Source organism: Palaemon carinicauda, chromosome 15 (assembly GCF_036898095.1).
Source record: "Palaemon carinicauda isolate YSFRI2023 chromosome 15, ASM3689809v2, whole genome shotgun sequence".
NCBI classification, from domain to species: domain Eukaryota; kingdom Metazoa; phylum Arthropoda; class Malacostraca; order Decapoda; family Palaemonidae; genus Palaemon; species Palaemon carinicauda.
The window spans coordinates 8,664,740-8,687,089 of record NC_090739.1 but is presented as its reverse complement, the minus strand read 5'-3'; the positions used below and the strand labels follow the sequence as shown (position 1 = coordinate 8,687,089).

Genomic DNA, 22,350 nt, shown 5'->3' with positions numbered 1-22,350 from the left:
GATGTAAGTTACTGTCAAACGCTTATAAACTCATTATTTTTATATCTGTCAATAATGTTTAAATACCAGTGGTATAGTACGTATATTATAATTATAATTATCATTCTCTGCCAGGGTGCAACCCAATTGGAATGCTTATTACATAAACCATTCCAGTTGGGTTGTGGCCTGGCTATGTTGACGATGTCGGTTCCAGATCGTTTAGTACCTCCTCCACCATCCCCTCTCCCACCCCTTCCCCTCCTTTCGCAACATATCTTGCTATTTTTTTTTTCTTTCCCAGCATTTAAAGAACCTCCTAATTACTGTTCAAAAAGAGGAGAGCTGCAGGAATGCATAATTTTGGAGTAAATGGAGAGCGCTCTTGTAAACAAATACCGAGAGCAGATATAAAATGTAAATATTGTTACAGTAAAAATATTCAACAACAACAACATCAATAATAATAATAATAATGTTATTAATATTAGGCTACAGTGGTACTCACATTGACGGAGGTGTGTCGAGCTATTATTCGTCCAAGGTGTAGGCCTACTATACAGGTGAAGTAGTTGTTGGTGAGGTTTCGTGAGGTAACAGGCAGTGATGTGGCTTTACCCGGAACCCTTGTATAATAACACTAACAGAATACTTGAAACTAATGATTCTTAAGAAAAAATAATAATAATACCGAATGCGTCTCTTCATTCCAACAAAATTACTTATTATTACAATGACACTATGGTTTAGGCCTAGGCACTCGAAATGAATACTGGTATTCTTTTTCTAAAATCCTTCAAAACCATTTGTTGTTTTCGTTCTATTTTCTATTTTTTCTCCTATATCTTCATTTTATCTTTTACATTTAGTGGTAATCAAAGAACGCACAAACATTCTTCACTTCATCACTTATATTACGAGGTATGTGATACCGTGAATGGTTGCAGTTCAGAACGGTGGTGTGTGTAGGCCTATTTCTGAACTTTCTGGATATACGATGTTTGTTTGGATATCCCATCTTCCACTTTTCCAGAAATTGATGAAGGTTAGGGGGATATTATCCAAGCCAACGACATCAACACACTTCGAGGAGAGGAACAATCACAAGGGCGTTTTAACGTTCAACTTCGGAGGTTTAAGCAGAGGAGTATAACTTTTCCCAGACTTACGCTTGATTTTATCCACATATTTCTTCCACTTTCGCAAATCCCGAGCCTTTTCCGAGGGCCTAAAGGTAGAACAAACTTTGGCGCACATTGTGGCTCATCGTCAGCCATTTTGCATATCAAAAACACCGAAAAATAACACAAAAAAGACGGAACGCAAAAATCCAAAGGGTTTGCTTTGATATCGCGGGAAGACTAAACTCTGGCCGGCCGCTCATTGGCTGGTAATCTGGTGCTCCGTGAGATTGAACGCTGATTGGCTGCCTTCTGTCCCTCGGATATTACTACTTCTCCTCAGAGAAATTTGTTGAAATTATTATTATTATTATTATTACTAATTCAGATATAGTCACGCGTCAAAATTGTAAAAAAAATAAAAATCGTGGAAAACAGCCTAACACTTGCCTCACAATTTTTACAACTGCACATTCTATTATTATTATTATTATTATTATTATTATTATTATTATTATTATTATTATTATTATTATTATTTCAGTTTGATTTTTTTTTCAATATCATCATCATCATAAGAATTTTTAATTTCGATTTATTTCATCGTTCATATATCTATATATCCCCTTCCCTAAATCATATATCCTTTTTCCTTTCAAGAGGTGACTATGGCGCTTGTTTGATAGCTATGGCTTTCCACTTCAAAAATATCATCTGAAAATATACAGTATAACAAACAGACATCCACTCCTACCCAAATATTTTTCTTTAATATCCCAAATACCAGTAAAACTCTAATTGAATCGTCTTTAGAATTATCCTTATGGCCACTCAAAATCGATTGGAGGCATGTCACCTATATCACGAGATTATAAAGGGTTTTGCTGACACCTATGCTACGTGAATATACAGGGTTGTGCTGACACCTATACCACAGGAATACATAAGGTTTTGCTGACACCTATACTACGTGAATATATATGGTTCTGCTGACACCTATATCACGAGAATATACAGGTTACTGACACCTATTCCACGTGAAGTTTAGTTAGGTTCACGTGAATATACAGGGTTTTGCTGACACCTAAACACGTGAATATACAGGGTTTTGCTGACACCTATACCACGTGAATACACAGGGTCGCTGACACCTATACCACGTTAATATACAGGGTTTTACCCACACTTGAACCACGAATATACTGGGTTGCTGACACCTATACCATGTGAAAATACAGGGTTTTGCTGACACCTTATACCACGTGAATATACAGGGTCTTCCTGACACCTATAATAATGAGTATGCAGATTTTACTTCCATCTATACCACATGAATATAAAGGGTTTTGCTGGCACCTATATCACGTGAATATACCGGGTTTTGTTAACACCCATAGCAAGTGAATATACATGGTTACTGACACCTACAGTATACCACGTGAATATACAGGGCTTTGCTGGCACCTAAATCACGTGAATATACAGTTTTGCTAACACCTATACCACGCGAATATACAGGTTGCTAACACCTATACCACGTGAATATACAGGGTTTTGCTGACACCTATACGACGTGAATATACATGTTTGATGTCACCTATACCACGTGAATAAACAAGGTTTTTGCTGACACCTATAAAACATGAATATACATGATTGCTGGCTTCTATACCACGTGAATATACACATCGTTTTGCTGATATCTATACAACGTGAATATATGCTGTTGCTGACATCTATCCCACGTGAATATACAGGTTTTTCTGACTGCTATACAACGGGAATACACATGGTTGTTGACGCCTATACCACGTGAACATACAGGGTTTTGCTGACACCTATACAACGTTAATATTCATGGTTGCTGATGCCTATACCATGTGAATATACAGGTTTATGCTGACACCTATAAAACGTGAATATACATGGTTGCTGACACCTATATCACGTGAATATACATGGTTGCTGACTCCTATAAACCGTGAATATGCATTTGCTGACATCTATCCCACGCGAATATACAGGGTTTTTCTAACACCTATACAACGTGAATATACAAGGTTGCTAACATCTATACAACGTGAATATACAAGGTTGCTAACATCTATACAACGTGAATGTACAGGGTTTTGCTGACACCTATACCACGTGAATGTACAGGGTTTTGCGGACACCTTTACAACGTGAATATACATGGTTGCTGACATCTATACCACGTGAATATACAGGGTTGCTGGCACCTATACCACGTGAATATACATGGTTGCTGACACCTATACCACGTGAATATACAGGGTTTTTCTAACACCTATACCACGTGAATATACAAGGTTGCTAACATCTATACAACGTGAATATACAAGGTTGCTGACACCTATACCACGTGAATGTACAGGGGTTTGCTGACACTTATACAGCTTGAATATACTTGGTTGCTGACATCTATACCACGTGAATATGCAGGTTTTACTGGCACCTATTCCACGTGAATATACTGGGTTTTGCCTATACTATGGAAGTGAAGATTTACTTTCGACCGACACGTTGCTCACCTCACTTCAGCGGGGGCCGCCATTATACACGAAAATAACGGTTTTATTAAAGAATCTCTAAAGAAAAATAATCTCTCGAGATCGCTATTTTAATCTCTTGAGGGTTTTGTTTTTGTTTTTGTGGAGGAATGAAGAAATACAACATAATATTTTTGAGAAATATATTTGTTATAGAGATAAAGTTCAAGAATTTGTACTATTTATATCCTATTTTAAATATGGCAATACAACAAGACTATTTACAGCATTTAACTGCACAAGAGTTCTTTTTCAGGTACAAACATTCAGGGGAGAAATATACATGAAATTTGTCAATTTAATTTAATTGTGCAATAGTTGTTTCTATAAAAATGTTATATTGGCTCAAAACGTTTTACTATTGCTGTTATCGTTATTGATAGGCCTACATTTTCTATCCAGAGGTTTGGAATCTCTGTGATAGCATAAAGTTTCAGTTCCTGGTTTAAATATCTGTATCAACAATAGATTAATCTTTTACAAACAATAATTGCATTGTTGGTTGAGGATCTATTGTGATTTTCATCCTTGAGATAACATGCTGTCCACTGCTGGTGCAAATTCTTTTAAACCTTTGTTTTTAAAATATTTTACATTAATGGTGCTCAAAATTTTCATCTTAATTCCATCCTTTTCATTTAACATACTTGGATTTAATAGGCCATTTAAGCTGATGCAAGTTGTTTTTTTAAAGCTTAATCTTTTAGAATATCTTACATTAATGTTGCTCAAAATTTTCATACTAATTCCATCATTTTCATTTAACATAATTGGGTTTAACAGGCCATTAATGCTGATGCAAGTTTTTTTAAACCTTAGTTTTTTAAATATTTTACATTAACGTTGCTCAAAATTTTCATACTAATTCCATCATTTTCATTTTACATACTATGATCTAATAGGACATTTAAGCTGATGCAATTTTTTTTTAAAGCTTAATCTTTTAAAATTTTTTACATTACTATAGTTGCTCAAAATTTTCATCCTAGTTCCATCATTTTCATTTAACATAATTGGGTTTAATAGGCCATTTAAGCTGATGCAATTTTTTAAACCTTAGTTTTTAAAATATTTTACATTACTATAGTTGCTCAAAATTTTCATTCTCATCCCATCATCAGAACTGGTTTAGATTAAGAGACATTATCATTATGGACTAAAGACATTCACATATTTCCAACCTTTGAAAATATATTCGAAATTTCATTTACATCTACTTATTGAATTCTGAGTAATAAGTGGAGGTTTATTTATTACATATATTATCCAAGGAGGTGTTGCAATTAATAAGCATTTGAGGGTCATGAACATTATAAAAAAAAATTATGAAAATTAAAAAGGCAAAACAACAATTTCTCAGATCTGAAAAAATCTAACATAACATTTTTTTTTCTTTATATCAGCTTGCAAAAGTAATTGGTTATCTAGCGGTTTTGTTTTCCTTTTGGGGACCCCTAGTAAATTAGATAGGAAAATTAATGATGTCGATTTTTCAATAGGAAAAAAATAATGAAAAAGTATTTTACAATTAAGTAATGTACATTTCTTCATGACATAAGATAGAGAAAAAAAAATGGTGTAGGGAAAATCAACCAGAGACGAATATTGGAAAATGAATTATTCATTGATTTATACATTATGATAAAATCGAAAACCTAAATAGGTGTTCTCGTCCATATTTTAACATTTCCAGGAGACTCGATTTTTTTTCTTTAATTTTGATTAATCCCATAAATGCAATTGCTGGATGAAAAAGGTGTAACGAAAACAAATATGAATATGTGCCACACAGAAACTGTATACAGACATATACATATGCACGCAAACACAAATATCTATATACATATGAATGAATCACTCAGCATAGCCACTGTAGAACAGATGGGTAAACTATAATTATAGACTAAGGATAGACATCTCTTATAAGTCTGAAAACTTAGGATAGACATCTTTTAAAAGTCTGAAAACTTAGGATAGACATCTTTTACAAGTCTGAAAACTTAGGATAGACATCTTTTACAAGTCTGAAAGCTTTTGGTTGACTAAAAAAATCAACCTCAACACCTTACAAGGCTTTGATAGTGACAAGAAAATTTTGAACAAATGATCACAATTTGAGAAAACTGGCTGCTGAATATAGTGAAATAAGAATGCATTCACTGAATGCACCAGGGAACACCAGTTAGAAACTGGTCTAATACTGCATTAAATGCATTTGCACCGCCATCCAAGCCTTTCCTACGAGCTGCAGAAACTCTCCAAAACGTCCTACGAGCTGCAGAAACTCTCCAAAACGTCCTACGAGCTGCAGAAACTCTCCAAAACGTCCTACGAGCTGCAGAAACTCTCCAAAACGTCCTACGAGCTGCAGAAACTCTCCAAAACGTCCTACGAGCTGCAGAAACTCTCCAAAACGTCCTACGAGCTGCAGAAACTCTCCAAAACGTCCTACGAGCTGCAGAAACTCTCCAAAACGTCCTACGAGCTGCAGAAACTCTCCAAAACGTCCTACGAGCTGCAGAAACTCTCCAAAACCAGATTCAACTTACTCGCATGTGTCGTCATTGACAGTAGAAAAGATCCACTCTGTATAACTTGGGACGTAAGTATTGACTCCAGGGAATCCTGGAACGGCACACTTGAAACCGAAGGATATTATCCCCAGCTGAAATGAAAAATGAACAGTTATTTAAAAAACATTCTACTCTACATAAAGAATTATAATTCATTAACACTGAAAATGAAATTACTAAACAAACTAGTTTCTTCCTACAAGAGCATTGGCCCTAACTGATACCAAGAAGCTTCACTTTGTCCAAGAACTGACCCTATCTGATACTAAGAAGTTCTAATTTGTACCAGAACTGACCCTATCTGGTACTAAGAAGTTCTAATTTATACCAGAACTGACCCTATCTGGTACTAAGAAGTTCTAATTTATACCAGAACTGACCCTATCTGGTACTAAGAAGTTCTAATTTGTACCAGAACTGACCCTATCTGATACTAAGAAGTTCTAATTTATACCAGAACTGACCCTATCTGATACTAAGAAGTTCTAATTTGTACCAGAACTGACCCTATCTGATACTAAGAAGTTCTAATTTGTACCAGAACTGACCCCATCTGATACCAAGAAGCTCCAATTTGTACAAGAACTGACCCTATCTGATACTAAGAAGTTCTAATTTGTACCAGAACTGACCCTATCTGGTACTAAGAAGTTCTAATTTGTACCAGAACTGACCCTATATAGTACTAAGAAGTTTCAATTTATACCAGAACTGACCCTACCTGATACCAAGAAGCTCCAATTTGTACAAGAACTGACCCTAACTGATACCAAGAAGTTCCAATTTATACCAGAACTGACCCTATCTGCTACTAAGAAGTTCTAATTTGTACCAGAACTGACCCTATATAGTACTAAGAAGTTTCAATTTATACCAGAACTGACCCTACCTGATACCAAGAAGCTCCAATTTGTACAAGAACTGACCCTAACTGATACCAAGAAGTTCCAATTTATACCAGAACTGACCCTATCTGCTACTAAGAAGTTCTAATTTGTACCAGAACTGACCCTACCTGATACCAAGAAGTTCCAATTTGTACCAGAACAGGTCCTCCAGAATCTCCTTCGCAGCTGTCAACTCCTGGCGAGGCAGCACACAGCTGAAAGCAAAGTATTTTGTGATCAAATAAACAACATCTTTTATATTTCTCTACATTTCAAAGTTGATTGCCATCTACCCTCAATTTATAAGATTTGTCTACTTATGCTTAGATCCTAATCGTGTAGCTTAGTACTATGCACGAAGTTGCCACTTTCATCCTGGCAAACTAAACAGAAGACATTAATTATTGTACATGAAAGCAAGAAAACTCGTTACTAATGCTACTGTACTTTCTCTATGTATTCTATGGGAGTTGTCCAGTCAAACATCTGGTAGTTCATTCCTACTTCTCCCCCAAAGAAAACACGAAGTTACTATTTCTACTATTTAATGCTCATTTCTCTCTCTCTCTCTTCCTACTGCAGAGAAAAATAACATGTCCTTCTCTGTTATCTATCAGAAAAAGAAAACACAGTATTAAACTATTGAAGTCTTTCATTTCTTTTATAAGAACGGATACATTTTCCCCAGCTTAACTTTCTTTTGGCCCTTATCCTTATTGTTTTAATCAAGCAGATTCACTTTGTTGTTTAAAGAAACAACTGTACACCCTTTAGGATTTAAGTTTTTCAGTTTTGTACACCTGTCCAACTACCTAAGTTATGGACTGACTAAACTAAATGACAATGCAAATAAAACGATATCTTAGCTACTCAAAATGAGCCAATGAATTTGTTATATAATATATGAGAATGATCCATCCTTACTGTTTTAATCAAGAAGATTCACTTTGTTGTTTAAAGAAACAACTGTACACCCTTTAGGATTTAAGTTTTTCAGTTTTGTACACCTGTCCAACTACTTAAGTTATGGACTGACTAAACTAAATGACAATGCAAATAAAACGATATCTTAGCTACTCAAAATGAGCCAATGAATTTGTTATATAATATATGAGAATGATATACAATGATAAATCAACCAAACATAAAGTAAGCAATTGCTTTAATATTTCAACTCTCAACTCTTCTTTATAGTAATCAACATATTTTCTTTTTCAGAGGATATTCTTGTCATGGTGTCCATAATTACTATTTTCCTGTTTTTATATATGATTAGTGCTAGAAAGGGGCACTGGAATTTAGGTGACGTGAATGTACTTTTTTCAAAAGAATATGCTCACTCTAATTTATTACCAGAATAATTATGAACACAACTGCATTGAAATGTTATATCACAAAGTTAAGATAAGTGTTGTTATATGAATGTATGTAGAGTCTATTATATCCCAATAGAAAGGCCGTTGTATGATTACCTGTAGACAAAGATAATGATAAGATCCTTTTAATACAAAGCTTTGACTTCAGGGCTAAACCCATGCTATGCTAGGTTCAGGTATTCCTGTTTAGATTAGCAAATCATCTTTGAAATACTTCTAATCTCCTGACTTTCTAGTGAACAAGCTTATGTTTTTAATAAGCAGAATCATCCATATTTTTCTACATACATCAGGTTTCTGCCCTAAAGCTAATATTTATTGGTAATATCAACAATGTTGGCTATCTTTTAAGGGACATCTCAGTTGATTAACATATTTCTATTACCTCAATTCATTAGATTTGGTTACAGTCTCGGACCACCTTGAAGTTAACAAAACATGGTTAAATTGTTGTATTACAAAAGTTAGTTATAACCTTCATGCTATAAATAAATTGAATTAATAACTCGAGTCATATTTCATTTATCCTAGATAGAACTATAAAAGCTCATTTAATGATCAACTATGATGTAAAAATGTAAGTAAATTAGATAAATAAAGACAAAATCAATTTAACATGGAGATTGGTAAGATTGAGAAAATGAAGAAGGAATTCTGCCAGAAAATGCAGAAGATAAAAGCAGTAGAAAAACTTCAAGGGTAGAAACACTGTAAAGGGAGGATTAGCCCTAAAGTGTCTGAAGAAAGTCTAGCATGAAATGAAAAGAGAGCCTAATAAAACAAAAATGACAACAGATAATCACCAATTAATAGGGTTAAAGGTTTAAGGGCCGCTCATGAATGGCAGAGGAAAGGGACAGTGACATTGCCCTAGCAAGCAGGATAATGCCCTAGAGACTGACCATATACATATGATCAGCGCCCAAGCCCCCTCTCCACCCAAGCTAGGACCAAGGACTGGCGCACTGGCTGCTGATGACTCAGCAGATAGACCTATAGGCTCCCCCAAAACCACCATCCCTAGCTCAATAGGATAGTGAGGTTGCAGCGACCAAAGAAACTAGCGAGTTTGGGCGGGACTCGAACCCCAGTCTGGCGTTCACCAGTCAGGGACGTTACCACATCGACCTCACCAATTAACCTAAATGAAAATATTCTATAGCACTCAAACCTTGCTTATGAATATACTTTATCATACTTACATGGTCACTAGTAATAGGAAAATTACTGTCCTCATCAGGCAAGGAAGAGTAATTCTTCGCACATTCGTGTACGTCCACTACTTTTTGAGTCGCTTCATGTAGAACGTCTGGATCTTTTCCTCCTAGGAAAAAAATCAGATTAATTTTTAGTCCTTTTTAGAAAATTAGTAACTCTTGAAAGAAAGTCTCTCTGAGCTTCATGCATAATATGTTGATTAAAAAGTGATAAAATCCCTTAAATACAGTGCTGGGTATTTCGTATAAAATCAGCTGCAGAAATATGTCTCTCTCGAGAATACATTATTCAGATCCATGTTCAGGGTCATTTTGAGAAAATGAGTAGGCCTAACTCTTAAAAGAAATTTTCCTAAAGTATTGTGCACATTTTTCAGTGTTGTTTGGTTCTTTTTAAAACCTTCTGTCTAAAAAAATGTATGCTGATCACTAAGAGATAAAATCCTCAAATACATGCTGGGTATTTCATTTGAAATCACCTCACAAATGATGCCCCTCTCCAGAATACGTAAAATCAAATTTACTGAAACAGATAAGTTATTTATAAATCATATGAAAAAAAAGACAATTTTAGATAACCATAAATTAAATATTATTAGAGGATGATACTGATTACCTTGAAAAGTATTTTAAATTCTGATATTATATCTATAGTAAAACTTATATTTTCGAATTGGAGAACTCACGGAACTTGAGACTACCCCATCCAAGGATGACCACTCTGGCCCCCACGTAGTCTCCAGGTGGTGCTATGCAGACCGGACTAACTCCCTCTCCAAACACAAAAGGCTTTTGCAGCAACAGCAGGGCAATATCGGCTTTCTTTTGGGTGAGACAAACAGTTAAACAGTATATCTTCAAGCTATAGGTCAATAAAGTGTATATGATCAAGCTACAGGTCAACAAAGTGTATATGTTCAAGCTACAGGTCAACAAAGAGTATATGTTCAAGCTATAGGTCAATAAATTGTATTTGTTCAAGCTATAGGTCACCAAAGTGTATATATTCAAGCTATAGGTCAATAAAGTGTATATGATCAAGCTACAGGTCAACAAAGTGTATATGTTCAAGCTATAGGTCAACAAAGTGTATATGTTCAAGTTACAGGTCAACAAAGTGTATATGTTCAAGCTATAGGTCAACAAAGTGTATATGTTCAAGCTATAGGTCAACAAAGTGTATATGTTCAAGTTTTAGGTCAACAAGGTGTATATGTTCAAGTTTTAGGTCAACAAGGTGTATATGTTCAAGCTATAGGTCAACAAAGTGTATATGTTCAAGTTTTAGGTCAACAAAGTGTATATGTTCAAGCTATTGGCCAACAAAATGCATATGTTCAAGCTATGGGTCAACAAAGTTTATATGTTCAAGCTATAGGTCAACAAAGTGTATATGTTCAAGCTATTGCCCAACAAAATGCACATGTTCAAGCTATGGGTCAACAAAGTTTATATGTTCAAGCTATAGGTCAACAAAGTGTATTTGAAAAATGTATTAAGGGGGGATTTTCGAAAAGGCCCCATCAAGTAATAGGTCAAGAAAATATATTTACAAAATCTATAAATGGATTATTTTCGAAAGGGACCTATTGAAGAACTACAAGAAGATAGACAATAATAGAGGACATCGACCAGATTATTTACTTTAGAAAAACAATAGTCTTACAGAGAACTTCAAAATGATTCTTGCCAGTTAGGATTGCTGATGTTCTTTCCTAGTAAACAAAGATCAAATGTTTTTTTGTTGTCAAGTCGTTAGCCTAGTCATCCTAGTTCATAGTTCTATAAATATTATATCAAAAATTTCCTTCAGGGAAACATAGATAACTTTTTTCTTGTCAAAGGATAGTGATTATTAGTTTATTTTTCAGAGGATTATTAATTGGTGACTTTTTAATGGAATATTGACCGAATTTGGTAATGGAACTCAGAATCGGTTTGCGAGTGGAAGATGTTTACAAAGGGGTAGAGCTTCGACGCTGCTCGACATGTAAGCACATGGCGAGTTGGGTTAAGTTAGGTGTGATACCTTAGGCTTGTATATCCGCTTAATCTATCTGACAACTTGAATACTTAGGTGACTTAATTGTGGTAATACCATATCTATTACCAAATATTTCAATTTTATGTATCTGTAAATCATTAGTTACTCTCAAACATTACCAAATTATCTGTCAACCGTACAGTACATCAGATGCTATATTACCTTTCCTATTTTTACGAAGACTTTAAAATAGTTATTTGTAATAGATTTTGTGGATGGAATGAAGTTAAATACGATATTGAGCTCACCAGAATTTAAAATCGCCTTAATGGCTGAAATTAATTAAGTTAGCAATATTTTTGGTGTTGTTGTCACTATAAAACATCTTGGAGTACCCTAGGCCTAAGTCATAATAGGTTTATCAGATTTATGGATTAATTATTAATCTATTATATGATCTCTTCAACCTCTAAGTCAATATAGACCATAGGAAAGTGGCAAAATTGTACGAACTATCTTCTTTAGTCCCCCTTTCAAATGATAACCTTCCTTTTGATTAGACCTTATCATATAACAGAAAAAGGAAGCTCTCTTGTATTTAGGTATAACTAGTATATTTGTAGTTTTTCATATTTCAACTCGTACTTGTGTCCCAAAAAATATACTAGATTGTATATATCATTACGCATATTAGGCATTGAAATAGGGATTACTAGGAAGTGTAAGTAAATACAAAATTATAATTTACTTAACCTGGAATTTGAAAAATTACCCTCTTGTAAACTTTATAAATAGGCTTACTGTATAATATACGTTATACAGTTGTTTTTCAATTTTCAAAAGAAGTTTAAGCATCTTTCTTTTAATTTGATCGTGACTAAACTTTCAGAACAATTTCTTCCTGGAAAGAGCTGTTTCACGCAAATTTAAATGAGATTCTTGGTTGATTTAGTTTTGAGTACCCAAAAGTAGAATCAATTTTTTTTCTCAAAATCTTTAATCTTTTGAATAAAAAGTTAATTTCTCAGAGAGGAGAAATCTGGAATATGCTTAGATTTTCTGGACAAATTTAATAGCTTACTGAAAATGACAGTGTTGCTAGAATTTTTTTTTTTAGAATGTAACTTATATGCATCCAAAAAAAGTAACAAAAATCATGTGTAAATTACTTAGACTTAATGTTTTTCGCTGTTGGTTTTCATATAATCATAAGTATTAGGTGAAAAACATCAAGCAAATGCCTTTACCCATAAGCTCCAAAATAAACGGTACGTCAAAACAGTGATTCATAGGACAAACACCCCCAAGAAAGTCTCGGTGAATATACCTGCGTGTGGTAATCGTACTCCGGATGTAAAATTATCTTTCTGACAAACGACGTCTGCCTGGGTGTCTCATCCTTGGTCTTCATATTGTACTCGTACGCAATCACTTTGATCCGGTCTCTCTTTTTATTCCTGAAAATTATGTTTCCACTGAAAAATTGTGATTTTCATGAGACATAGGTGGAACTTTCTTCTTTTTTATTCATTAATGTATACTGGAAATTTCAAAAAGAAAAAATCTGGCAAAGGACAAGTATAGATTTAAGCTTTACAAATACAATCCTTAAAGAGTAAGCACTTCAATCATAGGAAAGTTTGTATACAAACATTATCTGGAGATGTATGTGAGGATAATAAATCTGGTAAAAAGAAAAGAAAATAATAGAATATTACTTGAATATATTCTCACATTCTGAAATGGAAGAAAAATGCACAAAACACGTAACTGCTGCAAAAATAGTGAGGGATATAATCAGACTAGAAGTGACGTAATGGCTACTACTACACTATTCTGTAGCTTAATAATAATAATATTGCAAATGGCTTGGGTAAATTGTACTTACGCTTTAAGAAATACTCATCATATGAAGAAAATATAGTTTCGAAATACAAAAATAAGCCTAGCTTCAGTACTGTATTGCCTGGGTACGCTGTGCTTACGCTTTAAGAAATAGGCCTACACACATGAAGAAATAAATAGTTCCAAAATACACAAATATGACCCTCTTTAGTACTGTACTGCTGGTTCATCATACGGAATAATTTGTACCTTCCATACCAACCGTATTCTACACCCATAGCACTTACACATCATAGACGCAGTGACTAGCTGTCAATATGAACTTCGGTGTCAGGATAGTGCCAGAGCAGGGTAGAGTAGCTCTCCTGAACTGGATCAGGATGCTCACGATGAAAGGCCATTCACCAATGTCTGCCGGTTTTCCTCCTTGAATCCGAAGAGAGGCTCGACTTCTCCCTTCCAGCGATAACGAAGGTGTCGAGAAGTTTGTCCAGATTGCGTTAGCTAACGTTGTATTACCAACTGAACTCGCTGTAGATATGGAAGCCCCGTGCATAGGAGTAGTAGATGTAGATTCACCGGTAAGGGAATTCGAAAGCGCAGGTGAGGTAGAAATGGTAGTATTGGGAAGTGCGTTCAGTTGAGTAGTGGTTCTAGTTATATTGGGTTCTTGTAGAGACGATTCTGTGTTCAGTCGTGGTGTGGTTTTTTCTTCAACAACAGTGTTTACTTTAATGTAAGGTTTCTCAGCTTCAGCAGTAGCAGTGGTTTTTCCGCATGCTTTTTTTTAATAGTTTAGGGAAGAAAAAATATTTATTTATACTATAGTGGTAATCGAAATATGAGTCAAATGTTATCCATAATATTTTTTCACTTTCTCATTACTTTTTTTAACCCTTTGAGTATTTGTGTTATATAAACTACACTTTATTTACAGTATCAAAATAAGAAAACCTTTAGTTTCAACATTATCAGTTTTTATTCCTTTAAACTTATTGTAACAAAATATTTTGAGACCAAATGATTACCTGGATTTGTGATTTTCGTTTCAAATGATTAATTTTCTATGTTATATATGCCTGCATATTTAGAAATTCGTCTATTTATGATTTCTCTTGATATTGTTTGCTAAGCTTTTTTACATAAGGATATTCAATCTACGTAAGCTTTCTTAGCTAGTTGATAAGCTGTATGCAAGAACCTATGTACATTGTGATAAATGATATCAGTGATAATAATTATAAAGAAAAGAAGAATTATAATCATAATCATAATAATGATAACGACAGATAACGATAACACTCACTAAATGGACATATCTGCTTTCCTTTGGCAACGTATCCAGTACCCTCTGTAAAGAAAAAAAATAAGGTTAGTTTTTACAGAAGTAGTTCAGGTGCTGTTTAAAGGCCGCTCATGAATGGCAGAGGCAAGGGGCATTGACAATGCCCTATCAAGCAGGACAATGCCCTAGAGACTGACCATATATACTTATGATAAACGACCAAGCTAGGAACCAAGGAGGGCCAGGCAATGGCTGCTGATGACTTAGCACTTAGACCTATGAGCTCCCCAAAACTTCCATCCTTAGCTCACAAGGATGGTGAGGTTGCAGCGGCCAAAGAAAATAATATGTTTGAGCGGGACTCGAATCCCAGTCTGGCGATCGCCAGTCAGGGACGTTACCACTCAGACCACGACCTTAAAAATCAATTGGCATAGATTATCGTATAAAACTATTTTTCTATCTAGTGTGGGTTTTGCATCCAAAATTCGCCATTGATGTTGGTGGCTATATTTACTATTATTACTATTATCACTAGCCAAGCTGCAACCCTAGTTGAAAAAGCAGTAACAACGTTAAAATAGACCTGTCATGCATAAACTATGAAGAGAGACTTATGCCAGCCTGTTCAACATAAGAAAAAAAAAAACATTTCTTGTAAGAAAATCAAATCTTTAGGCAGAACTGTGAGCTAACTTGTTTCTGACATGCATACACGTACAGAACTAAACCTTTTTAAAAGATATATAAATGTTTATTAGTGATTTAAGCATCTAATACTGTATATGAGATAAACCTTACAAGTTATGACTATTCCCAAAACGAACAATACCCTTTTATCAGCCAAGACACATACAGTTTATCTTTGTATACTGAAAGTATACACCTAAACACAACAATGTGCAAATATATTATCATTAGCTAAGCTACAACCCTAGTAGGAAAAGCAGGATGCTATAAGCCCAAGGGCCCTAACAGGGAAAAATAGCCCAGTGAGGAAAGGAAATAAACAAAAGATATGAGAAATAATTAACAATTAATAAAATATTTAAAAAAACAGTAACAACATCAAAACAGATATATCATATATAAACTATAAAAAAGCCTTATGTCAGCCTGTTCAACATAAATAACATTTGCTGCAAGTTTGAACTTTTGAAGTTCTACCGATTCAACTACCCGACTAGGAAGATCATTCCACAACTTGGTCACAACTGGAATAAAACGTCTAGAATAGGCTACTGTGTAGTATTGAGCCTCATGATGGATAGGCCTGATTATTAATATATATATATATGTATATATATACACACACACACACACACACATATATATATATATATATATATATATATATATATATATATATATATATATATATGATAAATTTTGCACATTTTTACGTGTTTTTCATATTAAAATAAGCCATATATATTTTTGATACATTAATGTCTGGATTCTCCTAACGACCTCGGGATCAGAGCCCAAGGCGAAATCACACAAAGACAAGAGCTTGGCTCCGGCCGGGAATCGAACCCTGGTCGGCAAGCTTGTATAGACAGTGACTAAGCCACTTGGCGGCCAAGTGGCTTAGTCACTGTCTATACAAGCTTGCCGACTAAGCCACTTGGCGGCCAAGTGGCTTAGTCACTGTCTATATAAGCTTGCCGACCAGGGTTCGATTCCCGGCCGGAGCCAAGCTCTTGTCTTTGTGTGATTTCGCCTGGGGCTCTGATCCCGAGGTCGTTAAGAGAATCCAGACATTAATGTATCAAAAATATATATGGCTTATTTGAATATATATATATATATATATATATATATATATATATATATATATATATATATATATATATATATAGAATGGATACTGTGTAGTATTGAGCCTCATGATGGAGAAGGCCTGACTATTAATATATATATATATATATATATATATATATATATATATATATATATATATATATATATATATATATACAGTATAAAGAAAAAAACAGAACCAACTACTTAAGCTCTTACTTCTTCCCTTGACAAGACAATTCACATCCGGCGAAGCAGCGCTAGTCTTTGCCTCCTGCGACGGTTTGTAGGTCACGAGCAACTCATTCGTCTTGGTTAATCTCACTTTGTTGGACGGAGCACTACCGCAATACCTGGGGACATGATGGGTTAGTGCAAGGTCTATAGACCTTGGGTTAGTGATTGATGATGTGGGTTTTATAACAGTTACGGTTATATTTCTTTATTTCTGAAAATTGGGGATGAATGAGAGTGTTTTAAGCTATGGTTTTCCTTAAGTTATTTAAACAGTTCCAATATTTCTTTATCCGTGTCTGAAATTCGAGGAGGAAAATGGGAGTCTTTTATGCTAATGTTGTAATTTTAACAGTTCCAATAATATCTATTTATTTCTTTTTTGTTAATGTTTTGAGTAAATAAAAGTTCCAATGATATTTCTTTATTCATATCTGAATATTTGGTATGAAAATGGGAGACTTTTATGCTTATGTTTCAAGTAATTGTAACAGGTCCAATAATATTTATTTGTTTTTGAAATTTAGGGGTGAAAATTGGAGTCTTTTATGTTAATGTTTTAAGTAATTAAAACAGTTCCAATGATATTTCTTTATTTATTTCTGAATATTTGGTATGAAAATGGGAGTTTTTTATGCTAATGTTTTAAGTAATTTTAACAGTTCCAATGATATCTATTTATTTTTTAAATTTATGGGTGAAAATTGAAGTCTTTTATGTTAATGTTTTAAGTAATTAAAACAGTTCCAATGATATTTCTTTATTTATTTCTGAATATTTGGTATGAAAATTGGAGTCTTTTATGCTAATTTTTTAAGTAATAAAAACAGTTCCAATAATATTTATTTATTTTTGAAATTTAGGGGTGAAAATTGGAGTCTTTTATGTTAATGTTTTGAGTAATTAAAACAGTTCCAATGATATTTCTTTATTCATTTCTGAATATTTGGTATGAAAATGGGAGTCTTTTATGCTAATGTTTTAAATAATTAAAACAGTACCAATATTCCCATATCCGTGTCTGAAATTTGGGGAGGAAAAAGGGAATCTTTTACCCCTGAAAATTAATCCAAACCTAAATAAATTTCGCTTTACAGTTTGGCCCTTTTTATCCAAAAAAACAAAATCAACCTTATATCCCTTATTTGTTAAGCTTACCTATGCGGAATTTCTTCGCCGTCCGAGATGAGGTATTCCGCATCTCCGCAATCGCCGACTGATATTGTCGTGCAGACTAGTTTCATAGATGCTCCCTTGACTGCCTAAAGCAAAAAGCAAAAAAAAAAAAAAAAAAATTATTATTATTCAGGTAGATGATTGGCAGATAAGTGTGGTCTTCAATAGGATTTGCTGGATGAAGGAATATGTAGAATGGCTTTTAATGATTTGTGATTATCTTTTAGATAGATAGATGGATAGATAGATAGATAGATAGTTAGATACATAGACATTCCCTCATAGATAAATGGATATACTCATATAGATAAATAGTTAGATATATTCGTATAGATAGATAGATGGATATACTCGTATAGATAGATAGATATACTTGTATAGATAGATAGATGGATATACTCGTATAGATAGATAGATAGATATACTCGTATAGATAGATAGATGGATATACTCGTATAGATAGATAGATATACTTGTTTAGATAGATAGATGGATATACTCGTATAGATAGATAGATATACTTGTATAGATAGATAGATGGATATACTCGTATAGATAGATAGATGGATATATTCGTATAGATAGATAGATGGATATACTCGTATAGATAGATAGTTAGATATATTCGTATAGATAGATAGATGGATATACTCGTATAGATAGATAGATATACTTTTATAGATAGATGGATATACTCGTACAGATAGATAGATAAATATACTCGTATAGATAGATAGATGAAGATACATAGATGGATATACTCATATAGATAAATAAAGATAAATAGATGGATATATAAACAATTACATAGGTATATAAACCGATAGAGGAATGTTTATAGTAGAATAGAGATAGATGGATGGATAGATAGGGATATATATATATATATATATATATATATATATATATATATATATATATATATATATATATAAATAGACAACTCTTACCAAGAACATTCATTTTCAAAAATACTTAAGAGTATTATTGCCAACAAATTCGGCTTCTATAGAAAACAGTAGATGTTGAGAGACCGAGATGCAAATGAAATGACAAAAATTAACCTATAAAGCTTGGCAGATAAAAAAAATGGGGTTACACCATCATCATCATCATTATCTCCTCCTACCCCTATTGACGCAAAGGGTCTGGGTTAGATTTCGCCAGTCGCCTCTATATTGACCTTTTAATTCAATACTTCTCCATTCATCATCTTCTACTTCACGCTTCATAGTCCTCAGCCACATAGATCTGGGTCTTCCAACTATTCTAGTGCTTTGTGGAGCCCAGCTAAATGTTTGGTGAACTAATCTCTTGGGGAGTGCGAAGAGCATGCCCAAACTATCTCCATCTACCCCTCATCATGATCTCATCCACACAAGGCACTCGAGTAATCTCTCATAGTTTCAATTCTAATCCTATCCTGCCATTTAACTCCCAATATCCCTCTGAGGGCTTTGTTCTCAAAGCCCTCAGGGGTTACACACAACACTATATATAATTATTCCAAAATATTCTCTCTAAATCACATAACTTTAACTTCATGGTATTACAGTAAATCTGAACTGTAATTTTGATTACAAATACTATTATATACACTATGTTCTTAACGATAGCTTACATTACTAATTTCCTCATGCATAGGCTCTCGGGACACGTTTGGGTCAGAAGTGGGTTTTTGTTTAACAAACTGTTATGGTCATTCCATAAAAGATGATTTCACTCTCAGAATACAGTATTTTGAAAACCCAATTTCTTATAATAACTGATGTCTATTGCAACGAATCACCTGTTTTTGCTGAACACAAGTTTGATTTTGGCTTATCGCAGGAAATACCTCTGCCTCTCCTCCATTTATCAAGAAATATGTATAGTTTATGCTATTATATTTTCCTTTTAATTAGTTGTGCTGATAATCGGTAAATCCCTTGAAATATTTTATTCTAACAAAAAATAATATAGGGAAGACAAAAGTTCAGTATCTAATATTCAAGCAGAATGAAAATAGAATAATTGTTAATAATTGTAATTCACTGAACTTAAAAATTACCTTCATTTTCCAAGTCACTTGTAAGAATTGCCAAAGATTATCAACCTTCATTGCTCTAAATCAGTAATAAATTAAGAAGGAAGAGGTTGACTTTCTTCCCTTAAGGTTTCAAAGATACTCATGAATAGCAGAGGTAAGGGACAGTGACATTGCCCTATCGAGCAGGATAATGCCCTAGAGACTAGCCATAAATACATAAAATCAGCGCCCATAACCCTTCTACACCCAAGCTAGGACTAGGGAGGGCCAAGCAATGGCTGTTGATGACATAGCAGTTAGGCCTATAGGATCCCCATAAACTCCCATCTCTGACCATATATACATATGATCAGCGTCCCAGTTCTCTTCGCCCAAGATAAAACCAGGTGAGGCCAGGCAATGGCTGCTAATGACTCAGTGGGTAGACATAAAATATAGGCTTCCCCATACCCTCTACCCATAGCTCACAAAGATGGTGAGGTTGCAGACACTACAAGAAACTATCGAGCTTGAGCGGGACTCGAACCCCAATTTATTTATATGTTAATAAATTGATAAATTAGATTATTAAAGCAATAAATTACCCTAAAGATGACACTGCAAGGTTGACGTTGGAAGATCTTGATGCGATATTTCGATTTGCTGCCGACGGTGTAGGAATTTCCACATTTGACCTCTGGAAAAAAATTGGGAAATGAAAAGGATTCTGAAAATTAATCTCTCTCTCTCTCTCTCTCTCTCTCTCTCTCTCTCTCTCTCTCTCTCTCTCCAAAAACATATTTCTAGAAGCCAGCAATCAGGAAATAAATGTTAGTACACACCAAATACTTACCTTTTGCCCCTATATGGGCATATATTCTCTCTCTCTCTCTCTCTCTCTCCCCTCTCTCTCTCTCTCTCTCTCTCTCTCTCTCTTTTAGAAGCCTGCAATCATGTGATAAACATTAGTACACACCAACAATTTGTTTCTTGCTCCTACGTGTGTATATTCTCTCTCTCTCTCTCTCTCTCTCTCTCTCTCTCTCTCTCTCTCTCTCTCTCTGCATTTAAACAATCAAGTTTCAATGAAATAAATCAAATATGTAAGTTGTTAGAAAAACTGTATGAGAATATGAATGAATAAATGAATGAAAAATAAATAATCCGACAATTTAATTAAAAACATAAAAGAGAAATTCTCACTTTTCGTTTTCTTTTCTCTGGACGGCCGCTGTTTGAGGGGTGGCGCTACCATCGACGCCACCCTCCTGATGTAGGCCGGCAGTTCCTTGTTCAGCTTCAATTTCTTTCTCCTTCTCTTGCTCTTCTCCTTTCTCTTCTTTTTGGTATATTCCTTTTGTTTGGTCCTTTTGAACACTTCCTCCGCATCAGTCAGTATCGCTGGCCATTTACTAAGTTGATTCTGTTGTCATTATTATTATTATTATTATTATTATTATTATTATTATTATTATTATTATTATTATTATTATTATTATTAAACATCCTCAGTTATATACGTTGTATATTTAAAAAATACAGGAGCTTTCGCACTTTTTGCAAAGTGACTCATTTTGTTAAAAATGTATTTTTGAAATATACAACGTATATAGCTGGATTTTTAATACTCAAGATTATTAGACATGACTTGGTGTTACATTCAAGTTATTATTATTATTATTATTATTATTATTATTATTATTATTATTATCATCATTATTATTATTATTACTATCATTGCTATCATTATTATTATTATTATTATTATTATTATTATTATTATTGTTATTATTATTATTATTATTATTATTGCTGGGCTACTTTCCCCGATGGAGCCTTTGGGCTTGTAACAATCTTTTTTCCCAACCAGGGATGTAGATTAATAATAATAATAATAATAATAATAATAATAATAATAATAATAATAATAATAATAATAATCTACTGAATCGTGCAGTATGTTATATAGGAAAAAACTCAGAAAGTTTACTCTCACGCTTAACGGTAAAAGATTTTATAGAGGTTTATCCACTCTTGTGGTTTCTTCCATGTGATAGTCTTCAATATTCTTTACATAAAAGAAATCTCACTAAAAAACATCAATGAAACCACAAGGATTTCCTCATTCTTTACATTATAAAAAGAAATCTCACAGAAAAACATCAATGGAACCACAAGGATTTCCTCATTCTTTACATTATAAAAAGAAATCTCACAGAAAAACATCAATGGAACCACAAGGATTTCCTCATTCTTTACATTATAAAAAGAAATCTCACAGAAAAACATCAA

General features: G+C 33.8%; 1 protein-coding gene across 1 annotated transcript in view; it reads right to left on the bottom strand.

Moving 5' to 3' along the window:
* Positions 1-3,801: 3,801 nt before the first annotated feature.
* Positions 3,802-22,350, bottom strand: part of LOC137654225 (serine protease 44-like) — a 142,642-nt gene continuing 124,093 nt past the window's right edge. The window contains exons 3-13 of the mRNA XM_068387861.1: positions 21,262-21,481; positions 20,664-20,755; positions 18,033-18,136; positions 16,860-16,993; positions 14,859-14,903; positions 13,840-14,332; positions 13,035-13,164; positions 10,410-10,545; positions 9,709-9,830; positions 7,259-7,345; positions 3,802-6,335 (exon numbers count right to left, since the gene is read on the bottom strand). Coding sequence (XP_068243962.1) covers positions 6,216-6,335; positions 7,259-7,345; positions 9,709-9,830; positions 10,410-10,545; positions 13,035-13,164; positions 13,840-14,332; positions 14,859-14,903; positions 16,860-16,993; positions 18,033-18,136; positions 20,664-20,755; positions 21,262-21,481 — 1,683 coding nt within the window. The 3' untranslated portion in view covers positions 3,802-6,215. The remainder of the gene's footprint in view (positions 6,336-7,258; positions 7,346-9,708; positions 9,831-10,409; positions 10,546-13,034; positions 13,165-13,839; positions 14,333-14,858; positions 14,904-16,859; positions 16,994-18,032; positions 18,137-20,663; positions 20,756-21,261; positions 21,482-22,350) is intronic.